Consider the following 22688-nt stretch of genomic DNA (forward strand, 5'->3'; position numbering starts at 1 on the left):
GGTTCGGGAGAGAAGCAGGTGGAGCAGTAATAGGCTTCCTGAGTCCCAAGCAGGATTAAGGTAGAGACACTCACTCACGTAAAGAGGTGTTGGTGACCTGTTTGAAGTCGATGGTTGAGGACAAGCCCTGAAGTCTCCAGTACTGAAGGACAGGCTCCTTGTGATGCAAGGAGAGTCAACCGACTCCCGACAAAGCAGCACTAGAAGGCAAAACCCTGAAATGCTGTTTGAGGGATAAGGCTCCAGGTCCCAGAACTAATAACCGAGAAAGATACCATTCATCCGTTCCAGCAAAAATAGATACTTTCAAAGTACAAGTGTTTGCAGAGCATCGTGCCCATGCACTTATCTGGGGAAAACACTTGAGGAAACACTTCATCAAATGACAATTGATTCCAAGCAGAAGTCCTGAGACAGAGGTAGACAAAAGAGAGGCATAATAGGAACAACGGATCTCTCAATATATGCATTATTAAAAGTATACGGAGGATAAAGGAACGAATTGGACTTCGTACTACAGATGCTAAACAGGGTGTCTTGAAAGACAAGGGTCGTCCTTGAAAGGCAAACTTACTAGTAACCCAGAACTAAAGCTTCCACTGTAGCTGAGGAGGGGCTGAGGGAGTGTGAACAGGTAAGCTCTCAGACTATGGTTGTGCAAAATTATGATCCTTACAGGAAGTGTGTAGCTTATGGCTGCTGTTTTCTCTGACAGGACACACACACACACACACACACACACACACACACACACACACACACATGAATATGCTACTGTGAACAGAATTTTATAGCATAGTGGGACTTCTAAGTGTACAGGGAGGAAAAAGAATGAAGTAGGGGGGAGGGAAAAAGGGAGGGGGACAGGGAGGGAGAGAGAGAGAGGAAGGAGGGAGAGAGAGAAAGGGAGGAGAGAGGGAGAGGGAGAGGGAGAGGAAGAGGGAGAGAAAGAAATAGAGGGGAGGAGAGAGAGGAAAAAGGGAAGGAGGGAGGGAGGGAAGGAGGGAGAGAGAGAGAGTGAGGAAGGGAAGAGGGAGGGCCAGGCTGAGCAGGGAGGGGACTAATTTAACCAAAGTAAGAAGCAAGAAGAGTGGGAGTGTTCTTCTTTAAAGAAGAATGAAGTAATGAAATGAGTCTTAACCATTTACCAAGTGTGGATGATCTTAGAAGACAGACTTCCAGGAGGGCTTGAAATGCAGGCTCTAACACAGACAGTACCTCAAAAGATCCATCTTCAAGAGGACAGTGGAGAAGGGCAAATGCCTACTGACAAAAATAATGGAGGGAGGTGGTGATTCTCACACCAGAGAAAGCTGACCGGCCACGAACATTAACCAGAGACGCTGTCCTGTGGCCAGCCTGGGTTGATCTCCCCTCCTGTTGGAAGGCTTCAGATCTGTTATGTTCCAGTCTCAGGGCAGCCTCCCCGTCAGGCATAAAAGACCATGGCTTCCCTCTAGGTGATTCTCAGCACCACAAAAAGGGAAAGTCTGAAATTAAAATAAAGCCTGAATATTTTTTTTTATAACAGCAAATTGAAGAAAAATAAGATTGTGTGAAAAATGCCACAAAGACATTTGATAACACTTAAGCAACCTTTCCTAAGAAAATTGCTGGTGAGTTCAGAATGAGAGGGAGCTACTGAATAATGATAAGGACATTTACTCAAATTTTAAGGCAAATATCATACTAAATGGCAAAGTTCTGCAGCCATTTCCTTAAAAATCAGGCCCAGGAAGAACTTTTAACAGGGAGTCATTATTTTCAGTGGTTCCCTTTTGTGTTCTAGACATGATTTGAAATGCCTTTAGAATAATAGAAAGGAAAAAATGTAAACTTATTTGTAATTGTAGCAGTCTCAAACATCTTGTAAGGAACAATTAGAGTTACAGGAAGACTACATCAAGTGGGTGTATATATTAAGCAGATATGAGTGATAGGTTTAGCTTATGTCAGGAAGCATTAGGAATAAAGAGGGCAGACTGTACTATTTAAAACTCTGAGAAGTGTCAGTGAACTGAAATCTTGCCAAGGATACACATTAAAATCTGAGCATGTGGCAGGCCACACCAAGTTCCTGTACACAAAGGAAGATAGGCTGTAACAGAAATAGAAGTCTTTCCTAAAATAACACTTAAATTTAATGCAATTTTAATTGCAATTCCCATGGGATTTCTCTAGAATCATTTAAACATTCTCAATAGATAGGAAAACTCACCACAAAAACCACCTTTGTAGAAATGGTATTAACAGCATTGTGGGCAAATCGATTGGTGGAATAGATTAGAAGGTTCAGCCGATAGTTTGCATCTCTGGAAGAGAGGAGTGTGTTACAAACGAAGCAATTTGATTGACCATGGAAACTCTGCTCTGTGATGGCTTTTGGTGTGGGGGATCTTGGTGTAAGCGACTGTACAGCTGAAGTCAAGCCGGTTCCCTACCTCCCACCTCAATAGCCTCCAGCTGGATCCAAGGTCATCTGCATGGCCTCAGAGACTGGGGTCACCTTCCTCAGCAAGGGGGACACATACCGAAAAATACTGCTAGTTGTAGCTGCCACACTTTGACGGCAAGAAATTATAAGCAAAGTTAAAGACAGATATCAGAATGGGAAAATGCCTGGTGGGTATGTGATTTCAACCACTGATTTCTCCAGAAAAAAAAAATGCAGATTTTGTTTTGCTTCCTTTATAGCAGTTCATGAAAAGGAGAATAGAGTTCATCTTTAATCTCACAGGGCGTGGTCAAAGGTCTGAGTTGCTTTAAAGGTATAGCAGTGAGCGGGCAGCAGGTGATGGGCGACCATCCTCTGGGATGCAAGAGGAACCTCTGAGGGCTTCCAAACCCAGGGACAGTAAAACCGGATCTGGATTTTAGAGAAATGATTCGGGTTGCGGGACAGCATGTGAGAGGCAGAGGGCACAGATAGGTTCAAGAGTTCTTTAAGAGCTGAATCAGGAAGCTGGCCATCCATCCCATGTAAGAGATACGGGGCACAAAGGAAGGGCCCACGTTAGTATCTAGCTATATTTTCTGGTCAGCTGGATAAGCACAATAACTTTAGTTGACCCCAGATGAGGAATATTTTTCTGTGAAGAAGAAACTGATTGTGCTCTGGATAGATTCAATTCTAAGGCTTGCAGAACATCTGAAGAAGTGCTCCCCAAATGGCTCTGTGGGCCAAGACTCAGAAGAGGAGAATTGTGTCTAACAACAGAGGGATCGGTCCTTGCAGACCAAGGCTGAAGCAGGAGCCAGTTAGGGTGCTGTTGAGAGAGAAGGGAAGGTTGCCCCAAAGTCACAAAGGTACACTTACTCCAGGGGCAGCTCTGCTTCCAAACACAGCAGGGGGGGGAATCTGATGAGGCCGCCCACCAGTCAGTCATCTCCCCCACCCAACCCCCCAGCCTTCCTTCAGTGTTCATCTGTCACTGTCACTTGCTGTAAACACTGGCAACACCCGCCCTCATAGGACATGGTCAAAGATCTGAGTTGTGCTGATCCTAGAGTGCCCTGCTGCCTTTCTAATAATAATAATAATAATAATAATAATAATAATAATAATAATAATGGAATTAGTACTATTACTATTCTATTATTTTAGATTTTTAAGTCCTATTTTATGTGGATGGGTGTTTTGCCTGCATGTGTGGCACTGTGTGTGTGTATGTGTGTGTGTGTGTGTGTGTATGTATGTATGTGCGCATGTGCGCACGTGTGAGCACAGTGCCTGGTGTCAGAAGGTGCTGAATATCCTAGAGCTGGAGTTACAGATGGTCGCGAGCCACCATTGGCTGCTGGGAACTGAAGCTGGTCCTTGGTAAGAACAAGTGCGTTTAACCATTGAAATCTCTCTCCAAGCCCCTAGTACTGTCTTTAGAGAGTGCTTGCCTGCTTGGCTTTTGGGGAGGGGAAAGGGCAGCTTGCGCTCTTCTTCAGAAGACTGAGCACAGCCACCAAGCACCTTACTTAGAGGATAAGGGTCCACCGCAAGGCTCCACCCCAACGAAGAAACTATATTCCAAGGTATCCAGTGACTTTCCAATAGCAAGGCTTCTGTTAAGGACAAACACAATAAACCCTGCTTATCCAGGTATCTAAAACATTTTAATTTAATGTGGAGGGAGTCTGGCCGGGGAGAGGGCAGGGGCAGGGATGAAGATGTGGAAGGAAGTCTCTGCAGGTTGCCTGCTCACAGTGAGGAAGTAGACATGGGAGTGGGTTCCAGAGTCAGCAGCTGTGGAAGATGGGGGAGGATTCTGGTTCTGTTAGTACTCAGGCCCCTGGGGAGGTCTACATCCTTCAATGCCCCTCCCCCCACCTTCAGCCCTTGGCATATGCAGATGGCTTTGGGTTTGTTCTGTTTACTTTCTGGCTGGCCACTGGTATCTCTACCTCTTCACTTGCTGGAGGAATCAGGCAATTAAGTTACGTCATATCAGAAGTGACCCTGAAGACATTCTGACCCTGAAACAGAATATATGCATCAGGACTTTTGATACTTGAGCTGAGTTTTCCCCCAGCGGGTATGTTGGACAGTTGCCATTCTAGAAATTTCCTTTTCTCTGGTCTAGAGGTCCCAAATCATGGGCTAGCTCTAATCCCAGATTTTAGGTATTCATGTGATTGTTTCATATGATACAGGCAGTTTTAAATTTTCCCATCAGAACATGTGAAACTCAGTCAAGCAACACTGTTTCTCTTCTGAAAAAGGAAATCTCTTCAGAGAGCTCAGTCTTTTTAATTTATGCAACAGAATTTTCCCCCTCTATGTTACTACAGTTCCAATTGAGGTGCCACTCCTGAGATTTGTCATCTCACGTATTTTTTTTTCTTTTTTCATTGTTTTAAAGTTGTCAGTGCTAAACATTTGTCTTATGGGAGCATTTCTGTCCATTATTTGGTATGTTGAATAGAGTCAACCCTCTGTTTTTCTCCGTGTTAGAAAAACCAGTTCTTATTTATTGTTTCCTCATAACATATTTAGACAAGACATTGCGCATCTCTGTCTAAGCCAAATGAAAGCACAGAGCAAGAGAGCAGCCGCAGTAGAGCTCATGTCAGCCTGGGTCTGCTTTTCATTGGCAATGCTTGCCCCACTCACATCCATACTCATCCATTTTAAGTTACAACACAGTTACCTCACTCTCCTCCCTGCCCCTCCTCCTTCCAGCCTCTCCCAAGCCCCCTCGCTCCAATTTCTATGCCCCTCCAACTCTCAAACTGGTAGCCTCTTCTTTGATTATTAACCATATGTATATGGTTAACATTATAAATGTATAATGTATAAATGTATAAATGTATACATTATAAATGTATAAATGCAACTGGCTGAGTCCGGTCTTACTGTATGTGTGTCGTATGTGTTTGGTTTCTGGGCTGACCACTTTGTATTGGGCAACCAAGAAGAGGGCTCATCCCTAGGAGCGGCTAATCCTCCCTCTGCACTTATTAGCTTAGCTGTCTGTAGTTCTTTGCCTAGGGCTGAGATCTTTTGTATGTTAGCATGTCTGTTGCTATTACCATTGTTCTGTTCTTGTTTATGCAGCCATTTCTAGCAGAGACGGTTTCATAGCAGACTTCTCGACACTCTGACTCTTACAGTCTTTCTGTCCCCTCCTCCTCAGTGTTCCCTGAGACACAGATGCAGGAGCTGGGGTTCCTCCCAATCTGCTGATCCCTGCATCATGTCTGGCTGTGGTTTTGTGTGATGGTGTTCATTTATGGTGGAGAGAAGATTCTTTGGTCAGGGTTGGTAGCTACATGTATCCAGTAAAGATGAACAAGCATCTCATGCACATCTCTCTCTCTTTTTTTTAAAGCTTTATTTATTTTATGTATGTGAGTACACTGTCCCTGTCTTCAGACACACCAGAAGAGGGTATTGGATCCCATTACAGATGGTTGTGAGCCACGATGTGGTTGCTGGGAATTGAACTCAGAACTTCTGGAAGAGAAGTCAGTGCTCTTAACCTCTGAGCCATCTCTCCAGCTCCATCCATCTGATGCACATCTTGTCATGAGATATGACTGTTGTACGAGGCATTCAACACCCTGTAGGGCCTTGCCCTGCCACCACGTCCTTCTACGCTCTGCTCCTTACAATGCATTGCTTCTTTGGAATACATTGTCTTGTCTCTGCAGGATCATGTCTGCTTCTTACTATTGGCTGGGTCTCAGCAGGTCTCGCTAGCCACTCACTATGTCTAAGTTCCTGCAAGCAGCAGCCCTTCTCCATGTATGAAGCAGCAGTGATTATGTATCCGAAATAAGAACCATCTTAACAAAGTGTGTCCACACACACCAGATTCATGCACACATATTTAGACTTAGTGGCCCCTGGGGGTTTACCATGCATGTGTCCCCTTTCCTCCACTGAATCACTACAGTGGGCAGGACACAAATCACATTACTGGCCGCAAAATCTTGTTGGGGTTGATGCTAGAACGGGGATTGTAATGGTAAGGTAGAACAAAGCTGTGGAAATAAGGAAAGGCTGGTACGCTGGGAAATATATTCAGCCACAAAGAAACATAAGACATGGGGCAGATTCCCGAATGAGGAGGTATCAGGGTTATCCTCGGCTCAGTAAGGATGCGGTGATGGAAGACCACATATGAAAAGTGCACAAGGACCAGACTGGGAAGGGCAAAGAGTAACTGCTGGGCAGGATGAATGAGAAGGATGGAGTGGGCGTACCCTTGAAGAGACAATGTGTGCTTCCTGTGGTGGTTTGAATGTGCTTGGCCCATGGAGTGGCACTTTTAGGAGGTGTGGCCTTGTTGGAGTGGGTGTGGCCTTGTTGGAGTGGGTGTGGCCTTGTTGGAGTGGGTGTGGCCTTGTTGGAGTGGGTGTGGCCTTGTCGGAGTGGGTGTGGCCTTGTCGGAGGAAGTGTGTCATTGTGGGTGTGGGCTTTAAGACCCTTGCCTGAGCTTTCTGGAAGCCAGTCTTCTCCTAGGGGCCTTCAGATGAAGAAGTAGAACTTTCATTTCCTCCTGCACCATGTCTGCCATGGTCCTGCCTTGATGATAAAGGGCTGAACGTCTGAACCTGTAAGCCAGCCCTGATTAAATATCATCCTTATAAGAATGCCTTGGTCATGGTGTCTGTTCACCGCAGTAAATCTCTAACTACGACACTCCCTCTCAGCTTTTCAGAGAATCTGCCCAACCCTTTACATTCAAGACCTCATGTGGGCAGGAACTGTGCCATTTCCCACAGAAAGCAACCCGAGATAAGGCGGGCATGGTAGCACATGTCGAATCTATAATCTGAGCACTTTGTAAGTAAAGATGGAGACATCAGGCATTCTGGACCATCCTGAGTCACACTGAGCTTGATGCCAGCCTGGGCTACATGAAATTTTGTCTAAAAACAAAGCAAACAAAACAAGACAAAACAAAACACAAGCAAGCAACCAAGCACTCAAAATAAAAGGTGTGGGTATATGACCTTAAGAAACAATTATTTTAAAATGGCTTTTAAGAGTAGAAAGAGTTTCTTAATAGTGGCGTGCTGGACCACAAAGCATAAAACTATATGGCCCAGAGAGATAGGAAATCATTATTGATAAGAAGCTGTTATCAGTTCTTTATTTAAAGAATAATAGAGTTACATAATTTCAGTTCTAGAGATATGTAATCTGGAGGTAGGTATGCAGTTTTCTTAACAATGGGGAGGGACTGTTAGACCCACAAGACTTAGGGGAATTTGAATTTATGAAAAATTATGCATTGCACTTGGAAGCAGAGAGGCATCCAACAGAGATAATTAATACTTATTTTTAATTAGATTCTACGTTCCTGGAAGGAATATGACCTGGCAATAATGCTTATAAATTATGGGAAAAAGATGTTGGATATCACATCAGGGTGCAAGTCTCTTTTTGGTATTGACCAAGAAGAAACTACAGAGGAGGTAATTTGTTTTGTTTTGTTTCTCTCTTTCATATATTTAGCTGTTTCTTTTACTATCATTAAACACATTAGAAGCCCACCAATTTGTCATCTTTACATGAAGGAAAGTGATTTCATTAAAAACTTTAACTCAAAAACTATTTGAGAAGATACGGTCAGGAGCTAAAAGGTTGAATAGTTCACACTTCAAGAACTGAATGCAAGGTAGATGGGGCTAGACCTTTCTACATTTAGTTGGACACTGGACGAAGAAGACGGGTTTTAGGAAGCGTTGAGTCTTAAATTGCTTTGTTCTGAGTAACTCGCAGAAGGTAGTGAATGTGCAGCTAAGTAAGTGACACCAAACTGCTACTAATTTCGAGAGTAATTTTTGATATGTGCTTCCTACCCAGGGGTCTTAGAGGTACTTAGGCTTTATTGCTTTTTGTTGGGATGCTGTGGGCTAACCGTGCTCATAGGTGAGGTTTGGAGATGTTACTGGGGCACACCAGGAAGGGCCTTTGGCTTGTTACCTCTCACACTGAGTTAGATTGTCTCCATGCCTTCTTCCTGAGATAGAGAAGGAGGGTGATTTGTTGGTTGGTAAGGTTTCCAAATTATCCTGGCTAGAGGGCACTTTAAGCTGGAACATTTTTGGGGGGGAACTAGGATGTGGGGTTTGCTTTGCCTAGAGAAATTTCAATTAAGCTGGAGACAATCTGAGTTTGTTGTTTTAAAACCCGTTGCTCAGTCTGTCTGCCAGCCCCTTGGATCACGTGGACTTTGACCCAAGGCTCCGAGCTCCAGCAGTTTTATGGGTGGCTCCCTCAAACTGTTCTCCTCAGAGCCTCTGGTCCAGCAGGAGGTTGTGACACTTCTCACTGACTAAGGTTGTAGGGATCTGCTAATTTGTTGGAGGCAGAAATCACCAGAGTCACTAGAGACCTCTTCTAAGGATAAAGAGGCTTAGAAGGTTTTGTTTGTGATAACAGGAGACAGTGCAGGTCAATTCTCAGTCTCAGACAGAGAAACCATGCTGGGGAGCCTGGGCGCACACAGGCCAGTCCTTAATCTGCTAATTACGGATCCTGCTAGGTTTCAGTGAAAGGCAGAGCAGCAGAGACAAGAGCTGGGTTGTAAAGGGCCTCCCTCCAGAAAGATAAGAAAAAAAGGAATAAAAAACGAATGCCCGCCTGAGGGCTGGCTGGCTGGGATTTTATTTTGAGGATTTTTGGAGGTGACAGCGACATTAGGAAGAGAGCAACAATTGGAGATCGAGCACAGTAGGTAGAGGGCTTTGTTGGCAAGCTTAAAGCCTTGGGTTTGGTCCCTAGCTCCGCATAAACCAACTGTGGTGGGGCAGGCTCATAATCCCAGCACTAGGGAGGAGGAAGAAACTCAAGAGTCATCCTTGGCTACTCAGTGGTTTGAGGATAGCCTGGGCTACAAAGGATACTTTTTGAAAACATACACATTACCACCACCACCACCACCACCACCACCACTACCACCAGAACCGCCATCACTACCTCTCCCTCCACCCCCACCTCCACCTCTTCCACAAGTTCTGGAAGGTGCTGGCTTAGAGTGGGAATTCCTGAAAAGGAGGGACAGGAAATGGGCACATTTTGGTTCCCTTCAAGAAACTCTTTGCACTTTTAGCTAGAATGCAGTATCAGTGACTATACATTGCTAATCACTGTTGGCTAACTGCACAGATCACAGTCCTGCCTACCAAACAGAACCGAGAGAAACAGAACATAAAGTGAGTTATTTGAAAATGACAGTTTCCCTAACGTGTTAAAATGCATTTTGACGTTTACCGATGTTTCTAGGGCACTTGTTGTAAGAAAACTTCAAAAACCAGGAAGCCACAGCAGGTGCTGCTGCCCGAGAAGATAAACGAGCAGCTGACATTGTTGGAGACACATCTACTCAAAATGACAAAGCAAGGTAAGTGTTTTTTTTTCCCTCTTGTATACACTTAGCATAATGTTTCTTAAAAGGAAAAAATATTTTGCGGAAGGAATTAAGATGAGATCAAGTATTTGCCAAACCCTTTAAGGATTATACAGTGTGTCTACATCAACCCATTAATCACAACACTTTATTAATAAGACTTTACTCACTGCTTTTTACAGGTGTGCCTCATAATGATAAGAGATTTACTTAGGCTTGCCTGGGTGACTTGGACCTGGGCCTGTGTCTTCTGGTTCTAGAGGAGGTTTATTTTTTTATTTTTTATTTTTTTTGTCTTTGTTTTTAACCTTGGCCCTGCTGTTACTTTGGTCCAAATAGTTCTTTGCAGATTGTCTTAGTCGGGGTTGCTAATGCTGTGATGAAGGCCCATGATCAAAAAGCAACTTGGGGAAACAAAGGGTTTATAGTTTTTGCCTCACACTTCCACATTGCTGTTCATCGTAGGAAGAAGTCAGGACAGGCACTCAAACAGGGTGGGAACCTGGAGGCAGGGGCTAATGCAGAGGCCATGGAGCGCTGCTTACTGGCTTGCTTCCCCTGGCTTGCTCAGCCTGCTTATAGAACCCAGGACCTCCAGCCCGGGGGTGGCACTACTCACTCCGGGCTGGACCCTCCCCCATTGATCTCTAATTAAGAAAACGCAGTACAGCTGGATCATACAGAGGCATTTTCTCAATTGAGGTTCCCTCCTATTGGATGACTCTAGCTCTCCTGTCAAGTTGACATAAAACCAGCCAGCACAGTAGGGGTGTCTCGGACCTGGGCACTGAAGGATGTGGGACAACATCCCTGGACCCTGACTATGGGAGCAGAACACACCTCCTATTTTGTTATAACTGACTGGGAGGCAAATGTATTGGTTAGTGTATGAGAGGGGTGGGTGGCCTCAAATCGGGAGGTGCTCCCCTAAAGGCAGCTATGCTAGGGAGAAGCCCCAGGGTTGTGTGACAGCAAAGTGCTCTGAACCTTGACCTACCTGTAGTGAGGGGTAAGCCTAATTTTAGGTCATCACCTTAGAGTAACGTTAGGGTAGACTGACGTGTTAATGTAACGATCAGCTCTTTGGACTTCGCAGTTCGCAAAGACACCTGGGAATTTGATTTACTTTTTGATAATTGTTTGTTGTTTATTTTTTTAAGCACACTCAGTATTGCAGAAGAAAAGGAGCTTACTCATTGTTCTCCCAGGTGGCTGGGCTTTTGGGAACTGAGTGAGCACTAGGCTCCACCTCAATCCTTTTGTAATACCTGTGGCTATGCTGTTGGCTTCCTCTCATTTTCAACATATTTCTTGCCTGTTTCAGGCTGAATTTTTGAGCCTGATGCTATATTGTTCTCATTATTGGTAAACCTACTTTAGGGCCAACTTTAATCATCTAATTACGCGCATAAAAGTATGATTTCTTAAAATGTAAAGTGAATTATTTATCCCGATATCAACAAATTTTTATTAAGAAATAAAACCTATTACCAGCTACACAGTAAATTCAGTAACAATAAAAATGATTTTGTGCAGGGGTCGCAACACTTTATTAATAAGACTTTACTCACTGTGAGACACTCTTTTAAATACATTAAATAATCATGCAAAATCTGGGTAACAACCGGATAAGGAAATTGCTCTTATCTCTACTTCAAAGGCAAGAATTCTGGAGGCAGAGATTTTAAATATGGCCTGCTTCGGCCCACCCCACCCCACCCCACCCTGGCCCACCCACCCCACCCCACCCTGGCCCACCCACCCCACCCCACCCTGGCCCACCCACCCCACTGCACTCCATTCCACCCCCAACCATCAGATTTCACAATTCAAACATGTCAGGGTTGCTTGAACAGAGCCAATCAAGGTGGTGCATACAAGAAGTCATAGCACTCCAAGAGGCTGAGGCAGGAGGACCACTTATTTCATGTGAGCCCACTACATGACTCCATTTCTTTTCTTTCTTTCTTTCTTTTTTTTTTGTTGTTTTTTGTTTTTTTGGATTGTTTTTTTTTTGTTTGTTTGTTTTTTTGTTTGTTTTGAGACAGGGTTACTCTGTGTAGCCCTGGCTGTCCTGGAACTCACTCTGTAGACCAGGCTGGCCTCGAACTCAGAAATCTGCCTGCCTCTGCCTCCCAGAGTGCTGGGATTACAGGCGTGTGGCCACCACCAGCAGGCATGACTCCATTTCTTGACACCAAGAGAGTGGAACTTGACTCTCACTGGCTCCACTGGCTGTGCTGCAGGTTAAGGTCTATAGAGTGACTCCCTGAGGACAGGTTAGTGTCACAGCTAGATCTTGTTGGTTGGCCCCTTAAATTTTAAGGGGAAGGAAAGTAATTGATTTTTTTTAATACCCCTACCCTCCAAAACATGGTATATTTGATATTTTAAGACCCATGCTTTAGTTTTTAGTTGGGTGTTACCCCTCTAAACGATTTTCTTTTTATCTTTTTTTTTTTTTTTTAACTTTAGTTACCTCAACGGAACTATCTGGATCCGAGGACCCGATCTTCCTTTACCCTGTGGTTTTAAACTGGACGGTGAAGGGCGCGATGAAGGAAGGTGAGTGGCGGGAAGAGGCTTCTGCTGTAGAGAGCTTCTGCTGTTTGCTCCGAGGTCCCTAGGGCTTGGCATTCCCACCCGCTGAGAAGAATGCAAGTGCTTGACTGCTAGGTAATTGAGAAACCTAACCGGGTGACTGAAAGCCCTGGGAGAAAGAACCTTCCTGGTGGCTTTGAAGCAAACTGTGTCATTATGAAGCTGACAAAAAGAAGGGCACTGGAAAGAGCAGTCATTTTAAAATTCAGCTAGGAAGATGTGGCAGCAGTTTTGTTTAGCTCTGAGGGATGTGTGGAGCAAATCAGTGTAAGACCTGACAAGCGCCTTCTCCTGGTGGCCACAGGCCGCAAGCAGCTTCAGTTAAATCTTTCATATTATTGAGGTTTTTGTAGGATAAGCCAAATACGCAGTGTAAAATTATCAGTGGCCCTCGGAATAAAACAGTAGCTCAGCCAACACAGAGTCCTGTAATGTTTATAAGTAAGAAACCTAACTGATAAGGGAGCTCATCTCTGGAAGAGAGTAACCCTGTCTCTCTGCTATAGTCCTGGTCTAGGGATGGGGCCCCACAAGAGTCTTCTTTGAATGTTGACTGATGTTGCCATTGTTCGGGCTGAGAGAGTGTTGCAATAGCATGAGGCACACAGGTTTTAACATAGATGTATCAGTTGGGGTTAGAGGCCCTATGGTTAGTTGTTCTGTGTTTTGAGGAGTTGTAGCTTTCTGTAATGGTCTCTCTCTGCTGCCAAAGGACGCTTCTTTGACAAGGGTGAGAGCTACATTTATCGGTGGGTATATATATATATATATTTTAATACAAATAGTCCTAAAACATACATATATATGTATATATTACATACATATAAATATATTAAAACACGACACAGACTTACCAGGTTGTATTTATATAATCATCTGTGTATATATGTGTGTGTAACAATAATTTTTTAAAAAAAGAGGCAGTGATTTTTAAGAGGGGATGGGGGAAATGGGAGGGATTGGGAAGGGAGGGGAGGAATTTTGATTAAAAAGGAAATAAATGAAATAAACGGGAAATCCAAAAGCAGATTAATAGGCATGCCTGCTGTGACTGAGGACAGCCAGGAACCTCAAGGGACACTAGTAACGCTCCAATGAACTTCTCGTTTCTATAGTCATGAAATTTAAGCAAAGACCGAGATTCCTGGAATTCTTTACCCAAATTATGCTCAAATGCATGAACGATGAGAAGTTTCACCTCATGGTGGAGATATCTGCCCCCGTTTATGACTTCTTGAAAAGGTACGAGCCATTCTAGTTCTGCAAATATTTGTCAGGGACTTTTGCGAAGGTAGAGGGAAACTACAGGGTTAACGGAACTGTGAGCAGATAGACAAAGAAGGTTTGTGTGGTCTAAACATAAAAGTATATCTGCACCAGAACCAAGAAGCCAGACCAGAACATGTTCCCATCACTAACAGCAGATAACATGACGTTTATTTTTAAAATGCCATCAAAAGGATGGGGATCAACACAGAAACACTCTTTCTAAAAGAGATACCTTGTTTCTGAAAGCCAAAACTTGGAATATATAGACATAATATTTTTAAAAGTTGCAGGAGGCTGTCTATTAAGTATAATAGGGCCACGTCAATCAGAGAACTGGTCAGAATTAGAAAGTCATATTCAGCTAAGAAGCAGTCAAGACTTGGAAAGTCAGAAGTTGTTTTGTTATGTTCAGGCAAGTTACAAGGACTATCAAAGTCAACAATAACGACGACAACAGCGACAATAAAATAGTAACGATAGCCTGTCTGAAAGCTAAACAATGAAATGTATCATGAACATGAATAGCGCCATCACAAATACCTGAGCCTGGAGGCTGAGGCAGTGGCAGAGGCCAAGGAGACAGTTTCAGAGGTCTTCACCAAGTCAGGGTGGATAGGGAAGGAAACATATGTAGTACCGATGCCTGTTTGCTCACATGCACATGCGTGGCATGTTTCTGTGTGTGTCATACTTCATCTCACACCAGGACGATTTCCATCTGCATTTCTCTGATTCACAGCATCACTTCTTGTGCGAAACAGGGATGCGGGTTAAACATGAGTCTCTGTAGTCTATGAGATGTTCTGGCACCACAGATAGCACAGTCCCTGTTAGGTGTTTTATGCCACCTTTTGATGCCAATGTGGGTGACCTTACGGGTTGAATTTATAAACCCCAGTGAAGGTATTTCATGAAGGTTTTCAAAGAGAAATGATGATGATCTTGTGGCTTAAAATGCCACGTACAGAGACGGGGAGTCGGCCTGGCTGTTAAGAGCACTTCCTGCTCTTCTACAAGTCCCTGGTTTTGTTCGCAGCATCTATGTTGGTAATGTACAGCTGCCTGTAGCTCTAGCTTCCGGTGACTGATGCCCTCTCCTGGCTTCTGTGCTCACGTGTACTCATGTGTGTACACATGGGCATGCATGCACACACACACACACACACACACACACACACACAATTGGAAGAAAACTCACTTGAAAACAGACTTAAAGAGGAAAGATACAGATATGCATAATTGGTGGGATAAATTTATGTCTCCACTCTGTAGAGAACAAATGTCTCTTAAAGCCTTTAGGAGACCAAAAGTAACAGAAAAGAAACCTGACCCATCAGAGGCAGCCAGAGCGGCAGCTGAAGGCAGATCCTTAGCTTTTGAAACTTCTGTTGCAGAGCAGAGAAAAAGAGATTAAATGTGTTTTAAAGTCAAGAAATAATAAAAGAAAGCAAATCTAAGAAAGACATAGGAAAATAAAAAGTAGAAAAACATCAATTATACGTTGGTTTGAAATCAGTTCAGTTGCCACAAAGGCTCATTCTTTGGGAGTATGGGTACAAGAAGAAAATTTCCATGTAGTGCAATCATAAAAGGAGGAGCATGGGTAACAGGAACAGAAAATAAATTTAAAACCATAGTTGAAAGTGGCAAGCACCTAGAAAGGATTATAACCCCCGAGAAGAGCAGCAGGAACATTTGGATAGCTCAACTTTGTTCAGGGCAAGTTTTTCATATTTTAAAGAAATGAATACTTTCATTTGGTATGCAGCTATTCACCACATATCGATAAGGCTTTCTAGTCAACTCGGTGTAGAGAGGAAACAAGTAGGAAAACATACAAGTCAAGTGTCCTGAGAAATATACATACAGAGACAGAAATACCAATAAACACCAGCTCAGAAGTCCAGCTGTAAAATAAAGATTTGATTCTTAGTGCAGATGGAGTAGGCAATATGAAAATATAATTGTCACCGGGAGCCACAGGAACCATTAGGAGTTTTCTAAAAAATTATCTGGTAAATTCAATGATTATTCCTGTAAAATTAAGATCATATGATTTTCTATTAAATTAAGCCCCAAACAAGGAAACTCATTTTACCTTCTGACAATTAGCATTGCTCCGTAAATTCTTGCCTGTGTATTAAGGAAAGAAATTAGATGGGGGAGATTTTATGATTACTGCAGCATGGAGAATTAAAAATGCTAAATGGATTCCACATTGAAGTCCTCTGAAAAAAGGAGACATTCACTAATAATTGTTTCTTTTAACTTAATCTAAAGATAATTAGCAGAACCTGTTGAATTCTGTAGGAAAGTTAGATGCAAAAATCAATAGCTTTCCTGTATAAACTTGAAAGTATAATGAAAAAAAATCCCATTTTTGACTAAATTTACCAGAGACTGTGTGGGAGGGTTGACTAATATGAAAAAGACCCAACATATTTTATAACACACACACACACACACACACACACACACACACATACACACTTTATATAAAATGAAAAGTCAGTACAGTACAATTTGTAAAGGTTTTTATTACCTTAAAATTACTCTGTAGGTTTATTATTATAATTTTGGTACAGCTTCTGTCAGAGAAACTGGAGACTGGACTAGAATAATGAATGGTATTTAAGAACGAGGAACAATGAAGGAAGGATTCTCGTTGTCCAATAAAGAATCAAAAGCAAAGGGAGAGGCCAGGGCATTCATTGCTCAGTGGGTGAGAACACTGGCTGGAGAGGAATCAGATCCTGAGTCCCATCTCTAGCGTCTGTGTAAATACCCCGTATGACCAAGAACACACACAGTGCTAGTACTGTGGCTTATAGACAGAGAATTTCTGGGGGCTAGCTGGCTACCAGAATAGTCAAATAGCCACCCCCAAGGTTCAGAGAGAAATCCTGTCATGGGGAAGGAAAACAGAGTATAAAAGACCAGATCTCATGTTTATCCTCTGGCCACCACATGCCTGTCTAGATGTTCTTTCAAACACACATGTAGTTATAATACACACACACAGACACACACAGACACAGACACAGACACACACACACACACACACACACACACACACACACACACACACAGAGAGAGAGAGAGAGAGAGAGAGAGAGAGAAAGAGAGAGAGACAGAGACAGAGACAGAGAGAGAAACATAGAGGGCACACAATATTGTAGCAGTACTACTAGGAACAATATACATTTTGATCATATAGTGTAGTCTAAGGTAGGACGCATTATCTAGACTCAGTCATGGTGTTAACCTTGTAGCTTGGTATTTCACTCAAGTTTCTGTTCCCCATTCAACCTGTTAGACCAGGAATAGAAATTCCAGAAAATGCATGCATTTCAGGAAAAGTAGCTGACCAATCTCAATAGCAAGATACAGAGAAAGACCTTATGGTGTCTGGAAAATCGGGAAGCTGTGCTGGGAAGATAAGGCTGAGCGCTCCCAAGAGGAGTGGAGGAGGGAGAAAGTTCAGCAAATGGCAGTGGCCTTTGGGTTGCGTGTGCAGGATGGAATAAGGAAAGACTGAAGTCCGTCAGAAGCAAGAGAGTTTGCTTCGGGCCACTGCGGTGTGTGGTTTTTGTCCTGACTGTGAAGGGAGGTAACTGTAGGTTCTCTTCAGTCCATTCCTGTCCGGCCTACACGGTACTTTTATCCCCTTCTCATTTTTCTGTGCACGTGTGAGCCCTTCTCACAAGTTTCAGTGCAGTGACATTGCACCGTTAGGCTGTCAGCTAGTCTGGATGTCCGGGGATCCCCACTGTGTGTTGCACGGAGCGGGCCGTCCGGGCTCCCTTCCTTTATGCACAGTTTCAACCACAGAGTTCATTAGAGATTTAGTACTTTCATGTTGTTGCCAACCATTTTTTAAACATATTTTTTGACCAATTTTTTTTTTTGTGTGTCTGTGTATTAGGAGAAATGAGTCCCTTATTGGAGTGAAAAGGATAAGATATAAGGAGAATGTCATTTGTAGGAAGACACTCAAATCTCCCAGGAAATTTAAAGCCATTGTGATCGAGATAGGGAGGGTAAGTAACTTTAAATTCATAAAATTGATTAAGAGATTGTATATATAGAGATGGCTGATTATGTTTTGATTTGTTAAAATATGAAACAGAGAGGTATAATTTTATAATTTGTTTATACTTTCATCATAAATGATAAGTTCTTAAAGAATTAGATATTCTCCCAATCAGATATTTTTTGTCTATATGGGTCTGTTTTTACTTTTTATAATTACTTGCGTATATATTTTTTTACTTGTTTGGGTATTTTCCCTGCATGTATGTGCTCATAGAGGCTAAACAAGGGCCCCAGATCCCCTGGAACTAGAGTTACAGACAGTTGTGAGCCAACAAGTGAGTGCTGGGACTGGAACCCAGGTCCTCTGAAAGAGCAGCCAGTGATCTTAACTGCTGAGCCACCTCTCAGCCCCTTGCCAGTAATTATTACTAAAGGATGTAGGAAAACCAGTGTGTTTCCAGGGCAGAAGGTAAGTATGCATTGCAGTATTCGTAGGATGCAGGCTGGGGGAGATGCTTATGTTCTACGTTTGCCTTTCTAAGATTGTTTCTCTCTTCCATGAAGAGTTCAGACTTACCAAGAAGGCGAAGGAAGAAAAAGGAAACTCTAAAAGACTTTTTCTACAAGAATCCGTCCATTTTTGACATGGCAGAGCTGGAAAGGTATTAACGAACATGCGTTAGGCACTACTTTGGATACCCTGGAAAACCTGATATGCAAACCAATCAAGCTCAGTGGTTCCCACACGCAAAGAAGACATGGAACTAGGCAGTGGAGGTTGGGGTGGGGTGTGGATTAGTTGTTGAGAAACAGGACTGCTGTGGGAGAGAGGAGGAGAGGAGAGAGAAGAAGGAAGGATGCAACTTGTAAAATCCATCATGTAAGCATATGAAACCATCAAACAGTAGAAGTAGGAGAGCATCCTGGCTTTCAGGCTTAATAACGATCAGAAGAGCAGTAACCAAGGCAAGTTAGCGAGTGCTGTGAATAGGATCTGCTGCAGAGCGTTGGCCATAGAGCCCTTAGTAGGAGCCGGTAGTTGAGACCAGTTGGGAGCTTTTTGTTTTCTGAGGACCTAGGATCCTTTAAAAATACTTATTTTTTATTTCATGTATAGGAGTAGTTTGCCCCTCAGGCATGTATGTGTAACATGCGTGTGCAGTGCCCATGAAGGCCAGAAGAGGGTACACCGGGACTGGAATTACAGATGGTTCTGAGCTGCCATGGTGGGTTCTGGGAACGGAACCCAGGTCCTCTGGAAGAGCAGCCTGGGCTCCTAAATGATGAGCCATCTTTCCCTTCAATTTTAATTGTTTAGATGGCACCATCTATTGGATAGCCTGTTTTCCAATAGTGCCACCTTTGTTATTTACAGACTATCATGGATTTAGTTTTGGGATCTCTTCTCTGTCCTGTTAGTCTATTTATCTTCTTTCTGAACCAACAACCTACTATTGCGATGCCTTTTGCTTTAAAGTAAAACTTGTTGTCTGATAGAAAACGTCCCTCTAGCACCATGTTTTCCTCCCCCCAGGTCTTGACTAATCTTCCAGAAAATAGTTCAGACACGCTTCCTGAATAATAGGAAGTGTTCTATTGTGAATTTGAAAAGAGAATCAAATATATACACCCACTTGGGAAGTTTTGTTTTGTTTCTTTGCAACTCTGTGTCTTTCTTTTAGAAGACAGGCTGCATTTTAAGAGCTTGTAATGTTTTTTTTAGTACATCGTGTGGTTTCTCCCTAAATGTGTTACTTCCCTTTTGTTAGCTACATAAAGCACTAGTTTTGTATGGATTTTAAAAATTACATTTCTGAATTCTTCTGTTCTTTGAATAGAGATATAATAGAATCTTGGTATAAAGATCGTCTACGTGAGTTGATAAGTTTACTTCTGGGTTCAAGTCTGTCTGTGTGGATGGTCATAGAATGTATGTACAGAGAATGAAAATCTGGTTTATTCTTTCCCAGGCTTCCTTCCTACATTTTTTTTTTCCTTCTTGTTGCTTATTGGCTAAGACATAATCCCCCAGATCCTGTGATATGGACATAGTTGTTGTGACATGTGTGCTAAATACATTTTCTTCAGATAATTTAGGATTTATATATACTTAAGGGAAACAGACCCCATAAGCTCTTTAACTAGTTTCTAAGAGACTCTGTGACTCTTCACATTATCACAAACCAAGATGCTGGTAGAAATGCAATCCGATGACTTTATTCAGAGTACAGAAACTTCATGTGAATTCATACAGGTGTCTCTCTGTGTATCTGCTTAGTTCTATGTAATCCACAGGACATATGTGACACTCATCACCATGGTGATTGGTCTTGTTGTTAGGGTGCAATTGTGTAGCTGCTGGGCTGGCCTGCCCTCCTTCTCTCTCCTTGGACTTCCTTCTGCTTTCCAGTGGGGCCCCAGGGGCTCTTCTCTTGAGAACTGATCTCCCTACACAGGACAAGATTAATTTTGTTTTGGCAAATTAACACTTTTTAATTCTCAGGATAATCATTTAAAAGATTCATAGTGTTGGTGGAAAAATTTAACCGATTACAACAATGAGAAGCCCAGAAGCCTTGAACTAAAGTACTTTTGTTAACCAAATTTAATATATTCAGAGCTGAACAATAGCGTAATATGTATGTATGTATCAGAGGGAGGTGTGGCTAGAAGTCATGAAACTGGAAGAAGGTCCAAGAGAGAAGAAATGGGGCTTATAGGAAAGGCAGTGAAGAGGGTAATCAGGCACCAGAATATTAAAATAGAAATATTTTATTTCTATTTTAATAGAAAAGGGAAATGCTTCGGTGGAGGGGTATGACTAGTTATAAATATACTTTCACTAGTTTTTTTTTGGGGGGGGGAGGAGGTACTTGAGATATTCTGATGTGATGATTCATGTAGAGACCAGAGGTTGACACTGAGTATCTCCCTCAATCACTCTCTACTTCAAGTTTTGAGTTGAGGTCTCTCACTGAATCTGGAGCTTGCTGATTGGCTGGAATGGCTGACCAGTAAGCACCAGAGATCCTTCTGGTACTGCCTCCCATGATGGAATTACAGGCATGAACTACCACATCCGTCTGAGGTGGGCTCTGAGAATCCAAACGCATATCTTCATGATTGCAAACAATTCACCAGGCTAGCTATGGGAATGTTTTGAAAAGATTAAATGTATAGTTTTTTTTTTTTTTTTTAAATTGAACTCTCGTAATGATTTGAAGGCTGAGGCAGGAGGATGGACAGATCAAAGCTAGCTTGAGCTACATAACAAAATCCATTCTCAGAAAAGCAAAATTAGACTCAAATATGAACTATTAAATAAAAGTTGAGTATTTTCCCCTTGGAATGTATTGAATATGTTCATTTTTGAAATTATTTTCATCTACATTTGACTGAAACTCTATTTCCTGTGGAGGCTAACTAATGCTAGGCAAAATTTTGCTTCATTGTCTTTTCCCTTAAGGACCAATATAGAGAAATGAATTTGTTGTTTAATATTGAAAAAGCTGATCAATGTGAAAACTGCGTGGCCTGTGAAGTCCCAGTGGGCTTTGGAGGATGGAAGAGCAGAGCGTCTGTTTGAACTGGAACATGCAAGACTCTGGAAGGCAATTAAGTGGCGTCTTGGCCCCCAAAGCTTGCCCTTGCAGCTTCCCTTGCACACTATTTCACGTCTTAAGCACCAAGGGAATACTAAATGAGCCACGTCCATTTGCATAAGTGTAGTCGAGTGACCTCAAGATACATTCTGTACAAATCAGAATCATCATTCTTCATTGTTTAATGTCTGTCCGTCTGTCTGTTTATTGTATAACTTCGAAACATCTTTTTCCCTTGGCAGAAACAAGAGAACCGATGTTAGGAAAATGGCCTATCGAAGCCTGAATGATAACTTGAACCCCTTAATCTTAACTTACGTTAAAAGGAAGAGGTTCCATCAAATACTTCTTGAGGAGCTGCCTTGGAGAGCTCAGATGAACCTGTATCTGGCAAACGCACACTACCATTTGTTTTTACAAAAGCTGTCTGAGCGCACAAAGGCGACGAGACTCAGTTCTTCGCATTCCAGTGTCAGGTATAGAATGATACTGGTCCCCCCCTCCCTCCCATTCATCTCCTGGGCCCAGACTGTGCATTTGTATGCTAGAGGCTCCAGTTTAGCAAGGTTGTCAGAATGTCTGCACTATACTGGCTGTTACTGTGTTTTCCATATTTTGTTATTTTGGTCTCTTTCCCAAATACATGCTCAATAATGTCCAGTGTGGTGCTAATTTGCATACTCCTTGAATACATTTATCAGTGTAGCTGACCCTGTGATACCTGTTGATGTTAGCAGACATGTTACTATCCCTTTCCTTCAGAGATATTTTTGGAGGCTTGTAAAACTAAGACATCATATTTCTTAATGTAAGATTTATGCCATGAATTAAAGATGCAACTTGAGATCTTATTCTATACCTCTGGCTAAGTGCTGAGGTAGATACAAAGAGAAGACTATATTATTTGTAACAAATGCTAGGTATTTGTTACAAAAGTGATATAAAGTCTTCCATTCAAAACAATATTTGGTGAAGAACACAGGGCAGTGAGCTAGATGCCTCAAGTACGCAGAGATGGACAAGATATACGTATTGGAGTCTGACAGTATATTATAAACACCCATGCATAATTCTATTTGATGGTAGATGGTTGAGCACATATAAATTCTTTGTTACAACCTGGTGGCTTGACTTTTTAGGAAAAGGTTCATGGAGATGTTACTCTTGGGTGTCGATGGATGGGTAATGTTTAGCAATGACCAGCCAGAAAAGCAGACATTCTGGATCATTGAAATAGCAAAAGTTGGGCTGGAGAGACAGCTCAGCAGTTATAAGCACTGATTGCTCTTCCAGAGGACCTGAGTTCAATTCCTAGTAACCACGTGGT

The 22688-nt window shown here is 42.5% G+C and overlaps 1 protein-coding gene across 3 annotated transcripts in view; it reads left to right on the forward strand.

Annotated features, from left to right (window-relative positions):
• The window catches only part of Cfap54 (cilia and flagella associated protein 54), a 301539-nt gene that overhangs the window by 89236 nt on the left and 189615 nt on the right, over positions 1 to 22688 (forward strand). For all 3 annotated transcript variants that reach the window (XM_052165291.1, XM_052165292.1, XM_052165294.1), the window contains exons 27-33: positions 7792 to 7917; positions 9731 to 9848; positions 12330 to 12419; positions 13571 to 13697; positions 17650 to 17764; positions 18324 to 18421; positions 21604 to 21837. In XM_052165291.1, the coding sequence (XP_052021251.1) occupies positions 7792 to 7917; positions 9731 to 9848; positions 12330 to 12419; positions 13571 to 13697; positions 17650 to 17764; positions 18324 to 18421; positions 21604 to 21837 (908 nt within the window). The remainder of the gene's footprint in view (positions 1 to 7791; positions 7918 to 9730; positions 9849 to 12329; positions 12420 to 13570; positions 13698 to 17649; positions 17765 to 18323; positions 18422 to 21603; positions 21838 to 22688) is intronic.

This window comes from Apodemus sylvaticus, chromosome 20 (genome assembly GCF_947179515.1).
Source record: "Apodemus sylvaticus chromosome 20, mApoSyl1.1, whole genome shotgun sequence".
Lineage (NCBI taxonomy): Eukaryota > Metazoa > Chordata > Mammalia > Rodentia > Muridae > Apodemus > Apodemus sylvaticus.